Below are 12,811 nucleotides of genomic sequence, written 5' to 3' on the forward strand. Positions count from 1 at the left end.
ACTCATGGGACTCTTCCACTATCAACCTGGCTCCCTCCCTTCTTTCAGGGCCATGAACAAGAATCATGAACACAGGGGTGCCTGGGTGGCTCAGTCGTTAAGCGTCTGCCTTCGGCTCAGGTCATGATCCCAGCGTCCTGGGATCGAGCCCCACATCGGGCTCCCTGCTTGGCGGGAAGCCTCCTTCTCCCTCTCCCACTCCCCCTGCTTCTGTTCCCTCTCTCGCTGTGTCTCTCTCTGTCAAATAAATAAAGAAAATCTTAAAAAAAAAAAAAGTCATGAACACAGTTTCCAGACTCTCTCAATGCTCCCTACCTTCTCTGCCCCTCTGCATTTGGTGAGATTCATGATGTACAGTTTGAAATATGTTATTGACACATCAGTTGAGTCCCTAACCCCTTAATTCCCCAGGCCTTCTATGCAGGAATGTTTGCTTTGGAGGTATTGGTCAGACATGGTGAGATTGAGGGCTTCTCATCAGTTTCCCAGCTGTCCATCACCCAGTGCCATTCTCCCCAGCAAGGGGGTCACTCACCATTTATAAAGTCTGCCCCACTGTACAGCCCATCCAGAATCAACTGACAGAGACCCAAGGCACCACAGTGGTCCTGAAACTGACTCTACTTACCTGGGATCCCCACAAGTACTGCCCCAAGATGCTGAAAGTCTCAGGTCTCCTTCTCATCCTCTATGGGCTGTTTGCCCTGCTGTCTGCTCAATATTTGAATAATTGACTCACCTGTGGGTCTGTTATATTGTATATTTTAATTTCCTGGATTTCAGTTCATTTGTCCTGTGTGTGTGTGTGTGTGTGTGAGAGTGTGTGTGCGCATGTGCCCTGTCATTTTTCATTGGATGCTAGACATTATGATAAAAATTATAGAGGATCTGAATGGTGCCATCTTTTTCCAAAGAGGAAGGAAGATAGCCAAAAGACAGAATATAAGTGGATTGCTTTGATTCTGCTGAGGCTTAGATTTATGTTTTATGAGGGTGAAACCTATATATAAGTTGTGTGGCCTTGGGCAGGTGACTTCATCTCTTGGAATCTTCATTTCTTGCTCTATACTGTGAGAAGAAGCATGTCTCCTCTCTGAAACTCACCGGCCCCATCTGTAGAATAAGCCACATGAGTTCTGTAGCCACCATAGACCGAAGCTCTGGGGAGACCCTCTCAAAGAATTCTCTCTCAGAGAATGACCCTGCAGCTGACCCTCTCTGCCTGCTCCCCCACAGGTGCCTGACCCAAGATGCTAAAGGTCTCCGGCCTCTTCATTCTCCTCTGTGGGCTGCTGGCCTCAACCTCTGCTCAAGAGGCCCTGTCCAGAGTTTCTTCTCAGATCACCAATGGTGAGAGTGTCCTGCCTTGGGTCACACCTGGCCTTGTCAGAACCTTAGGCCTCTCCTAAAAGTCTAGACCATGAGCCAATGTGGGTTAAGTTCTAATTAGCATTGTGCCTGGGAGGCAGTTAACATGATTAATTATTAGCCATTCTGATCATCACTACATTAATATATTTAATACTGTTCTCCCAAGATTCCCCTCTTTCCTGTCTCCTTGCCCTGGTCTATCTATTCAAAGGCCCAGCCCCACCTGGACTGGCCCCTGCTCACCTCTCCTACCACCCCCCATTCAGTGGCTCCCCTCCTGCCACAGTAGCCTCTCCCACACATGGAGCACACCCCAGGACCTTAACACTTGCTGTTCCCTCTGCCTGGAACACTTTTCCACTAACTATCAACGTGGCTCCCTCCCTTCTTTCAAGTCTCTGCTAAAATGTCGCATTTGCTGAAGACATTCCTTGACATCCTTGCATGAATTACTGCCCTCACCCAATATTCTCAATTCCTCAATCTGCCTTTTATTTTTCCCTCATGACAAAAATAGCTTCAGCAGAATGCTTGGTATGGCTCTGGTGGTTAAAATACTGAAATGTTTTTCTAAACTCCTTGGGAAGTAGCCCCTGCCCAAAGACTCCCCAGGTGGTGCCCTCATCACCCCAACCATCCCGCCTTCAGCCCCAGGACTCCAGCCTCCTCACCAACCAAAATCTAATGAGTCAACCCCTGGCACAGCCCAGGAGCCACAGGACCTGGCTACAGAGCTATGGTTGATGTCCTTTCTGATTGGTTGGTGCCTGTGCCCAGCTGGTTGTTGAATATTTTGAAACCAGCCCCTTCACAGCACTTATCTATATTTAACTCACACATGTCCCTTTACTCACTACTTTATCATCTCTCTTCCCTCATCCCCACCAGAACGCCAGCTCCATGAGGGCAGAGAGTGCTGCCTGTTCTCACAGGTGCAGCCTGGCATGGCCCTGGCACACAGTAGGCCTCTACAAATATTTGCTGAATGACTGCACCTGGAACTTGGCCCAGCACCAAGCAGGCCAGGAAAACTAGGAGTAAGATCCATATGTGGGACATGCTTAGAGGTCAAGGCTGCAACTGAGAATCTTTGGCATCTAAATGTCTAATGGTGGTGGTTGGGGGGGCGGATAGGTTGTTTTTCAGCTTTGACACAAGGACTCCTTGGTACGAACATTCTTTCTGCCCTGCAGACAACTGACTTCCAGGGGTCGCTGAAGAATGTCTTCACCCTTGCAAGAGGCAACCAGGACATCCTGGGTGGCCTGCTCACCAACAGAGATGCCAATTTAATGTGAGTGGTCTCTGATCAGAACCCCCCATATCTAGACTGTCCTGGTTTGTTGGTTTGTGAGCACCCTCCTGGCATTTTCTGACTCTACGGAGGCCCTTTCCTCAACTAACAGCCCTTCCCCCTCTGATGGACTAAGACCCACTGGTGGAGAGAAATTCCCACTGGGGGTAGAGGCAGAAGCTAGGGAGATGCTGAAGACTTGGGTTCAGTCTCTCTGTCTGGGAAGAGAATGGCTGCTCACTTCCAGTCTCTTCCCCTCTCTGGGACTCAACTCCTACCCCTGTTACATGGGGAACTATAGCATCCGACCCCATGGGACTGTTGTAAATATTAAGTGAAATAACACAGGTCATGTGCTTACACAGCTCCCTGTCCCCAGTAAGCCCCCAGTCAGCAGTACCAGTTATAATAACCTCTGCAGTAAAGATGTGGCAATCACAAAAATCGATGCCATCTGGCCAGCAGAGCCTAGAATACCCAGGGCCCGGGGCGCCTGGGGGGCTCAGTCGGTTAAGTGTCTGACTGGCTCGGGTCATGATCTCAGGTCCTGGGATCAAGCCCCATGTCAGGCTCCCCACTCAGCAGGGAGTCTGCTTGTCCCTCTCCCTCTACCCCTCCCCCTGCTCATGCTCTCTCTTCCTCTCCCTCTCAAACAAATAAAATCTTAAAAAAAGAAGACAATGATGACCCAGGGCCCTCTTCTCAGTACGTTCAAAACTGCTGCTGACCCCCACCCGTCCCCGCCTACTCCTCCCCCAGCCCAGCCCACCTTAACTAATGAAACTCCACCCATCCAGTCGCTCGGACCTAAAATCCTGACATCATCCAATGCCCCTCTCTTCACTCACACCCCCATGCAGCCTGTCCACACACCCTGTCAGCCAGGCACCTGACCATTTTCTGCACCTCCTCTGGTCTGAACCACCACCATCTCCCTCTGACTTATGGTCCCAGGTCCCCTTGCTTCCACAGCAAGCCCCCTCCTCCCCCATTCTGTTCCACCTGTAACCAGAAGCATCCTTCTAAGTCGGCGAGACAATGTAACTCCCTTGCTCAAATCCTCCAATGTCTTCTAGTTGTTCTCAGAACCAAACCCAAAGGTCTTACCAATGGCCCACAGGCCCCCTGCCACCCAGCTCTGACTGTACCCCCTCCACACACACTGAGCCCATTGCTGTTCCAGCCTCAGGGCCTGTGCACTTTCTCTGTCTTCCGCCTGGCCCTTTCTTCCCCTGGCTATCCTAATACCTGTACCCTAACTTCATCCATGACCCTGCCCCAGTGTCACCTGCTATGAGAAGCCTTCCCTGGTGCTCTAAAATACCACTCCTCCCAGTGTCATCCTCTTCACCTGATCCTGCCAGGCTTTTTCTTCACTGCACCCATCACCTGACACATTATGTATTCACTTACTGCGTTTATTGTTTTACATATATATGCTCTGCCCAAGCATTAGCTGTCTATAGCTTTCCGTCTTCTACTCATTATTTATTCACTCATTTATTCCAGCCTGCTTGGTGTTGGCCAAAGGGCTAGACGTGACCACTCTGTAATGCATTAAGGCAAGAGGTTCTTTTTGCTCAGGACTATATTCCCTGAGCATACCAGCTACGTGATAAATTACATGATTAATGAGTCAGTAACCATCTTTGCATACAGTCAGCTTCTGCTCTGCAGGGGACCTGCCTTTGCCCAAAGCAGGGCCCACCCACGGCTAGAGCCACCTTCCCTGTTATGTTGTTTTTTCACCCAGGGTACAGATCAAAGACCTTCGACTCCTTCAGGTCTGCCTTGAGAACTCCCCTAACTTCAAGGGGGTTGAGTTATGGATACCATTGGCATTTTCCATACAAATAAAGTAAGTAACAGCTGCAAGTCACTGGTAATCCGCTGATGTGTGGGTGTGGGAAGCAGCCATAACTAAAGGGTGTCCAGTGGAAGTCTCATTGTGTGGTTGGGGCAAAAACACCCTCCCTCTCTGGGCCTGGGCCTACTCTCTCCGGTAGGATTAGAGCATGGGAATACTTGAATGCTTCCAAGCTGGGGCCTTTCTAGGGAAAGCAGAGCAGGTTGAGCCGGTTTCCTTTCTCTGCTTTATCCAGAGAGCCCCACCCTCATTTATTTGGACTTCCTGAGCCCACCTAGCTCGGATTGAATACAACTTAAGACAAGGACACAGAATCTGCTCTAGACCCCAATGCCCCTTGGCACCATTGCCTAGAGATTGTGCACAGATGTGTTTTGTTCGGTCTGCACGGTGCATCTTCAGGGAGAACAGGCATTCTTCAGTTCATCGCAGCTGTCACCCCTCTCTGTGAAAACCAGTCCCTGGTCTCCCTTACTCATTTCCAGCTCAAACCTGGCCCTGGAGGCCATGGAGTTTGTGACCTCTAGAAAAGTACTTTCCAAAGTCACAGTTTCTCAGTTTTGATAGGATCCTATACTTAGAATCAACCACTTCCTTTCTAACTGTCCCTTGAGCCAGAGATAGGGGGTATCAGTTATACACCCTGAACACAGACCTACCTGGCTTCGCCACTGGCTGGATGCACGACTTGGAGAAAGCCATCCCCGTTCTCCCGAATCACCTCTTTTGAAAAATGAGGAAATGATCTTCACAGGGTGATTTTTTTTTAAAGATTTTATTTATTTATTTGAGAGAGAGAGAATGAGAGACAGAGAGCACGAGAGGGAAGAGGGTCAGAGGGAGAAGCAGACTCCCCGCCGAGCAGGGAGCCCGATGCGGGACTCGATCCCGGGACTCCAGGATCACGACCCGGGCCGAAGGCAGTCGCTTAACCAACTGAGCCACCCAGGCTCCCCTTCACAGGGTGATTTTGAGGGTCCTCCACAAACATGGGGGAACTCTCATTCTGGAAACAAATGGCAGGAATTAAGCTCTGAGACTTTCTCCCACCAGCCTTCATTCTTCCCTCCCACAGGTTTCCGGCTCTTAATCCCTGCATATTCCATGTACGGACAGATATGATAGTCCAGCTTTATTTGGAGAAGGGTGAAGACAGCAAATACCAACTTGCCTTTGGGCATTGCAGGATTGCACCTGACACTGTATGGATCCAATCCGAAAATTTGTAAGTTCTCCATGATTCTCTCTCTGCATCCAACTGGTTGTGCTGTAGCCCCAAGGAGGCTTCACCTGAAAGACCTCACTAGCAAAACAATCCCTTCTCCAATGAGCCTTTTGTGTATATGGGGATGTGTGTCTTACAAAAAGAACTTCATGTCAGTTAAAATTTTTGCTTATTATGAAAACAATATTTTCACTGGCATGAAAAGAGATTCACTGAATAGTACCAAGGACAAACAAAGCAGGCTCACTCAATTATTGGCTGACATTTAGGTTATTTCTGAATTTTTTGCTGTTGTAAATAATCCTGAACCTTTCAGTGCAGGAAATTATAGATTCCTAAGATTACTTAAAGAGTATAAACAGTTTTATGACTTTTAAATTTGAAGGTATGTAATAGTTTTAAGGCATTCCAAATCCCCTACCAAATACCTCGCCAATAGAACTGAAGTGAGGTGTTTCTGGCTGACATTGGTCAAGTTTCACCCCATAGCCAATCTGGACCAATTATTCTCATTTTTACAACTTTTCTCTTCAGTAGGGATTTTCAGCAGAAAATCCCATGGATGCCATTCTCTTGACTACCAGTAAAGCAAGGATTTTACCATCTGTTTATTGGTCTGTGATACTTCCTCTTCAGAGTAACTGTTTTCAGAGGTTTGCCCTTTTACTAAGTGTTATCTTCTAAACTTATAATCTCTTTTTTTAATCTTCTTTATAAGATTTTTTAAAATTTAGGCTCATGTCCATGATTAACTGAATCCAATAGTCATCACCAATCTATTGTACACTGGGTCTTTTTCATTCATGATTTCTTTATTTTGATTCATCTCCCAGCTGCTCACTTGATCGAGAAAGATCTGAGTGTGGAATCCTTTCTGAGTTCTTACACGTTTGGTAATGCCCTCCTGTCCTGTTTTCCAGGTAAGGACACCCTTGACTCACAGCCATTTCCCCCAAGGGAAATTCTGTCAGTGTGGCTCTGTATCTTTTTTTGTCTTTTGAGATGTTGAAGGAAACTAGTCTTTCCTTTGAGGGAAATCTGCATCCTCAGGCTGGAAGTGGTAGATTAGCTGATTTATATATAAAGCAAACACTTGGCCTGAGAATGAGATTTACCCTTACCTGTAAGGATTATGGACTGAGTCAGGAATCTGAAGACACATTTACACTGCTATTTCCCCGCTTCTTTCTCTTCTCCCCCAACTGGAGAATATTACACTACTCCTTCCATGAAGGCATGACCATTGGGCTAAGGAGAAAAGTTCTGTTGGAGCATTAGATAATGAGAGGAACAGGAAAGTGCCGGAAAGAGAGTGATCAGGACCTAAAAGCGTGGTAGAAGCTGAAGAGGGAATTCCAGGAGAGAGGAACAAAATAGGCAAGGAGAGGGGGTTCATGGGAAACAATGATGAGGGCAGGATGATTTCAACTGAAAGATTAATTTTAAGGAGCCCTAAGACGTAGGTTGGAGCAGAAGGGCAAGGCTGGGTCATGGAAAGCTGTGGAAACAAGGAGACTTCAAATAATGTGGGGTCAACTGAGCACATAAGTGATGTAAAGAAAGGAGAATTTGGGAAAATTTAATCTGTTCTACTTTCATTCTTCATTTAGCATCACCCCAATGAAACAAATTATTGTGGAAAACGTAGAAAGAGTCCTGGGAGACCTGATAATCAATAATTTGGGAGCAAAAGTAAGTTTATAAACCCAAACTACTTCAGTTTTTTAGTCTAAGACCCAGAGCTTGGTGGACTATATCTTCTTAATAAACTGGAAGGAAACCGGGGCACGTGGGTGGCTTAGTCAGTTAAGTGGCTGCCTTTGGCTCAGGCCATGAGCTTGGGGTCCTGGGATTGAGCCCCACATCGGGCTCTCTGCTTGGTGGGGAGCCTGCTTCTCCCTCTCCCTCTGCCCCTTCCCATAGTTCTTTTTCTCTCTCTCTCCCAAATAAATAAATAAATAAAATCTTTAAAATATATCTATATAAACCGGAAGTAAATCTTTCAGACGGAGAGTTAGGGAGAGAAGAATGGCATTTACCAAGTTCCCATTTTGCAACCAGCATTGGTAAAGTGCTTTACAGATATTATTTAATTCTTCAAGTCAAAATCAGCACCTGTGTCGCTGGAGATAAGTTGATAAGCCTCTCCAAGACTCAGTTTCCTTATCTCTAAAATAAGTATAAGTAATCATAAAATGAACAGCTAATATTCATTAAGCACACAGGCACTGTGCTAAGGAACTTACATGAATTTTCTTATCCTCCAAAACAATCTCATATTCTAAATAACAGTATTATCTCCATTTTCCAGATTTAAGAAAAAGTTCCAGAGATGGCCAATGACTTACCTAAGTCACAGAGCTGCCAAATAGCTCAGCTGACATGTGACCTCTGGGCAGTCTGTCCCCCCAACCCCCCTACTTGGTTGTTCCCTAGGATACATTGTCTTAGAAGGAGAACTTGCCTTGACTGCCCTGTGAATATTCAGCCTCCATTGGTGAAGCCCTCCTCCTGACTCTTGCATACTTTCTTGTCTTTCAGACGTGTCCCTTCATTAATTTGCATCTTTATAATCTGAATCCGCAAGTGACTAACGAACTGATTAGTAAGTGCTGTTGGTGAGAAGACAGAGGACACCCCGGGACAAAGCTCAGACTCCTCCCTCACCCTTTACATCTCCTCTCCCCTGACACTTCTCCCAGACAAAACATCCTGGCCTCCATGAGGCAGAATGGTCCCTGCTAATAATGATCCTCATAAACTCAGGGACCGCTTGCTGAGGGAGTCCTGGGCACCACGCCCAGGGTTAAGCACTCTGCCGCATTGGCCATTGAACCTCCACCACTAGCCAAATACAGGCTGGTTTCAATTCCATTCTGGTCCCAAAGCTGAGACAAGCTGAGATATAAATGGGAGCTTCTCTGGGGAAGAAAAGCTGCCTGATTTTTCATTTACCCTTCTAGATTGGATGGTGTTGCATAACGAGCAGAAAATTGGCCTGGTTTCAGCCCAAAGACTGCTCCCTTCCAGTAGTCTCTACCTCCAGGCACCCGAAGTTTCCAGGTCCAGAAGCCGAAGCAGGCAGCTGGGAATCTGAATCTGAAAACCAATGGGAATCTGAAAACCAACAGAATTTTCTGGGCGTAAAGGACTCTTCCTTCATTCACTGAAGATTCATTAGTCCTATTAAGTGCTAGCTGCTGGGGTTTCTAAAGTTCCTTTAAATATCTCTCCCAGCAAGCACTTTTCTGTCTTCTGCTCACATACCTCCACTGACAGGGAGCTCACTATTTATGAAGGAGGAAGCTTGAGGCAATTAATCTGAATGAGTCTTAAAGCTCCCAAAGTGCAGGTCCCAGATTCTCCCAAAGTAAATGTGAGTGGGGCAGCTTGACCAATACCCTCACTCCGCTGATATTGGGCCACCATTCTGGAGACATGGCCATGGAGACCACCAGCTGCTGTAATGTCAACTTCCTCCACGGTCTTGTTTCAATGTATAGTTCTTAAGTTACTAGCTTGGGAGGGAGCAGTTCTTCCCAGTTTATGGATGAGGAAAACAAGGCCCAGAACCGTCAGTGAAGTGATCAGAGATGCCAGCCACTAAGCAGAGCCTCCAGCTCCAGCTTCATGTCTTCAAGTGTTTGGCTCATTCCTTGACCCTGCTCTGCCCCCATGTGGAGCAGGAGAAAACTCCTTCAGCCTCTCTGATCCTCCTTTACTCCCACTGTCTAAGGTATCTGTTTTGCCTTCTAGGTCTGCTGCTGTAGCAGGGCAGGTACCAAGCCACCATCCAAATATCCCCAAAGTAAAGAAGCCATGGTTGTGCCAATCTGGTGAGAGATCAGAGCATATTTCCATTCCTTAGTGATGGCACTTGGACTTTAGGGTCATTATAAATGGGTCGTTCATTCATTCTTAAAATGTCAGTGAAGCTTCTACTATGCACTAACTGCTAGGGATATGGCCCTGAACAACACAAGACTCTGTTCTCCTGGAGTTTCTATCCTAGTTGGGTGTACTGACAATGAACTAGGAAATAAATGCATAGTCAACTAAATTTCAGAGGATGGTGGGTACTGTAAAGGAAACCAAGTACGGTGTGAGAGAGTGACGGGAAGGAGGCATCAAATTAAGAGAGTAGAGTCAGGCAGAAAGCTCTGTGAGATCTTTCGGCTGAGCCATGAACAATAAGGCAGGAGTTGTGCCAGGACCGAGGGGAAGAACACCACAGACAGGAAGATGAGCGTGTGCAAAAGCCCTGAAGTAGGAATGAGTTTTCCTTTCAGAAGCAAGAAAGGAGAGCAATGTGACTAGATGTGGAAGGGGCTCAGCCATACGAGGCATCTTTCTGTAAAAAGAGTTTTATTTATGTATTCTGTATTTATTTGCAACTATTCTATGTTGAATACACTCTGCTCAAGTGTCATCATCTCAGGTCTCTCAAAAAAAGCATATCTCCCACTCTCTTCCCTCCTTAATTTTCTTCATAAAATTCATTATTATCTGACTTTTTACTATACTGTTTCTTTTCTGTCTCCACTACTAGAATGTATATTTCATGCAAGAAAGGACTTTTTCTTATTTCCTGTTGTATCCCAGGTGCCAGCATTACAAAAATGAATTAGACATAGCCCTAAGAGTCCCCAGCCTAGTAAAGGGTCAAACAAATAAATAGGCAATTTTATATGCAGTAAAGTGTTCTGGTTGGGAGTCTGTGGAAGCAGAGAGGTAAGATCCAGCAGCATTGCCTGGGGACTTCCATGAGGGCTTCAAGAGGATGCAGGATTTAAACTGGATGTTGAAGAATGATTAAGAGTTTTCTTTATGGGGGAAAAAAAAACATTAAAAGCAGAGGATACATGATATGCAAATACACAGGAGTAGGAAAGGACCTGATGCTCTGAACAATGGGCAGAAGCTCTAGGTGACTGGTCATATGAGTCATGGAGGATGAGGGAATGAGTGGTAAGGATAAGTTTGTAGCAAACTATACACATGCTTTCTGAGAACAAGGGTTCATGTGATGGGTTGAGCCACCAAGAAGAAGGTGCAGTCCATGAAAGGAAATGTAAGAAATCGAATGGCCAACAATATAATTGAATCTATGTCTTTGGGTTGATAGCTTAGTTATGTAAGATTCTAAACTAATGCTGTCCAATAGAAATATAACACAAAATACACATGTAACTTAGAATTTTCTAGTGATAAAATTTTTAAAAGGAAAAGGAAACAGATTATATTTATAGCAATATATTTCATTTGTCAAATATATCCAAAATATTATCATGTCAACATTTAATCAATATAAAATTATTAATGAAATATTTTACCTCCTATTTTTTGTGCTAAGTCTTTGATATCTGGTGTGTATATCATACTTATAGAACATTTCAGTTTGGACTAGCTGCAACTGAAGTGCTCAACATCCACGTATGGCTAGTGGCTGCCATACTGGACAATGCAGTTCTAACTAACTTGCTGCCAATTGCAGCACTTTGAAAAGCCTAGAGCATCTCATTTTATACCCACCAATATATCTGGGCTGCCATCTATCACTGCAGCTCCAAACCGTGTCCCCATGTCATATTCAGTCTACATATTTGGTTCAACCTAGAAAGTATTTTATAAATGTGACTGTGTTGCCAATATTAAAAGTAAGAAATATGTCCTTTGATCAAGCAGGACATTTGGCAGTATTTTACATCCTTGTGTCATGAAGTAAGTCAAGGTGACAAGGAAAATCCATCATAGTTGATGAGAGACACTACAGGGAACAGAATTTTTTATCCAGGGATAGGCAGTGGCTGGATGTCCAGACTGGAAGATGGTTCAGCACCATGGATAGTGGACAGCATTACAAGGGAAGTGAGCTAGGGGCGAGGAAGAGGCTCTCAGCTCTGGTTTACACCCTCCTTAAAGAGGGGTACGAGGTTGACTAATATCTTTATTATATCACACAAAATCAGGTCCCGCTTGCTGATCTCCTCCTTGGAATGTCCTCCACACTCCAGACCATCACCTATATAGATGTTCATGTTGATTATTCAGATGCCACCTGGAGTTTCTTTACCCACCCTGGACTCCAGGGATCTCCCCTACTTCTCTGAATAGACGCTATTTCCCTGTAACTCCCCACCAGAATCCATGTGCTGATTCCCTGTAATCTTTTCACAATAAACTTGTTTTTTGCAGCTCTGAACTGCGGGATGTCCTGCCTCCGTAGTGCCATGTGAGCGGGGGGGGGGGGGGGGGAAGATAGCCAGAGATGGCAGTGGGTCTGATCATGATGACAAAAGTTTGCAGAATGGGGGAGGATTCCTAGGTTAATTTAGCCTTTATTTCAGAAATGCCTCAACACTCTGGCCTGGGGTTTCCCAAAAACTAAGGAACAAGTCTTTCTGTCTTGTCTGAGATATTTTCTGGATGATTCTGTGACCTTGGGTAGCTTGGCCACAATCTCCTCACTGTGAAGTGAGAGTTTTGGTCTCATCCAATAGGTCCCTCAGGCAACCTGCAAAGTTGTGGTTTATGGAAGAAAACTTCTCTCGGCCCTGGTAATCCCATTTTTCTTCCCTCTATCGCCAAACTTCTCAAGAGAGATATTGCTATCCATTGTTTCTACTTCCTCACCTTTATCCAGTGCTCAATTTTGGATAATCTGGCTTATGCCCCCAACTCAAGATAACTTACTTTAGGTCATCTATGACTTCCTTCATGGCCAACACCAGTGAGCCCTTATTCAGTGTTCATGTTCCTCAAGTCATTAGCAATTAACTTTGCATGACCACTCCAAACTGCTCCCCCTCCTCTTTTTCTCCTTATCACTACCTCGATTCATGCCTGGCACCCTTCTGTGCATACATACATTACATCACTTACTCTTTTAAATAAATTGTGGTGGTTATTAAGCTTTTATCTCTTGGTTACATATCTATATTTCTGTACTCTTGTTTTGCAGTGCTGGGTCTGGGACTCTGAAAACCACCTGTCTTCTTTACTGGTTTGCTCCTTTGTTAGGATCCTTTAATGGAGGAAGATTGCAAGGCTGAAG

The 12,811-nt window shown here is 45.5% G+C and overlaps 1 protein-coding gene across 1 annotated transcript; it reads left to right on the top strand.

Moving 5' to 3' along the window:
• Window positions 1–1,250: 1,250 nt before the first annotated feature.
• On the top strand, window positions 1,251–9,569 carry LOC114220638 (latherin-like). Its single transcript, XM_028118592.2, is given in 7 exon segments — window positions 1,251–1,350; window positions 2,518–2,665; window positions 4,419–4,523; window positions 5,608–5,757; window positions 7,368–7,449; window positions 8,299–8,362; window positions 9,514–9,569. Coding segments are annotated over 7 exon segments (705 nt in total).
• The last annotated feature ends 3,242 nt before the right edge of the window (window positions 9,570–12,811 follow it).

Source organism: Eumetopias jubatus, unplaced genomic scaffold, assembly GCF_037043125.1.
Source record: "Eumetopias jubatus isolate StellerSeaLion01/CBP00866 unplaced genomic scaffold, mEumJub1_p1.0 scaffold_9, whole genome shotgun sequence".
Taxonomy (NCBI): Eukaryota; Metazoa; Chordata; class Mammalia; order Carnivora; family Otariidae; genus Eumetopias; species Eumetopias jubatus.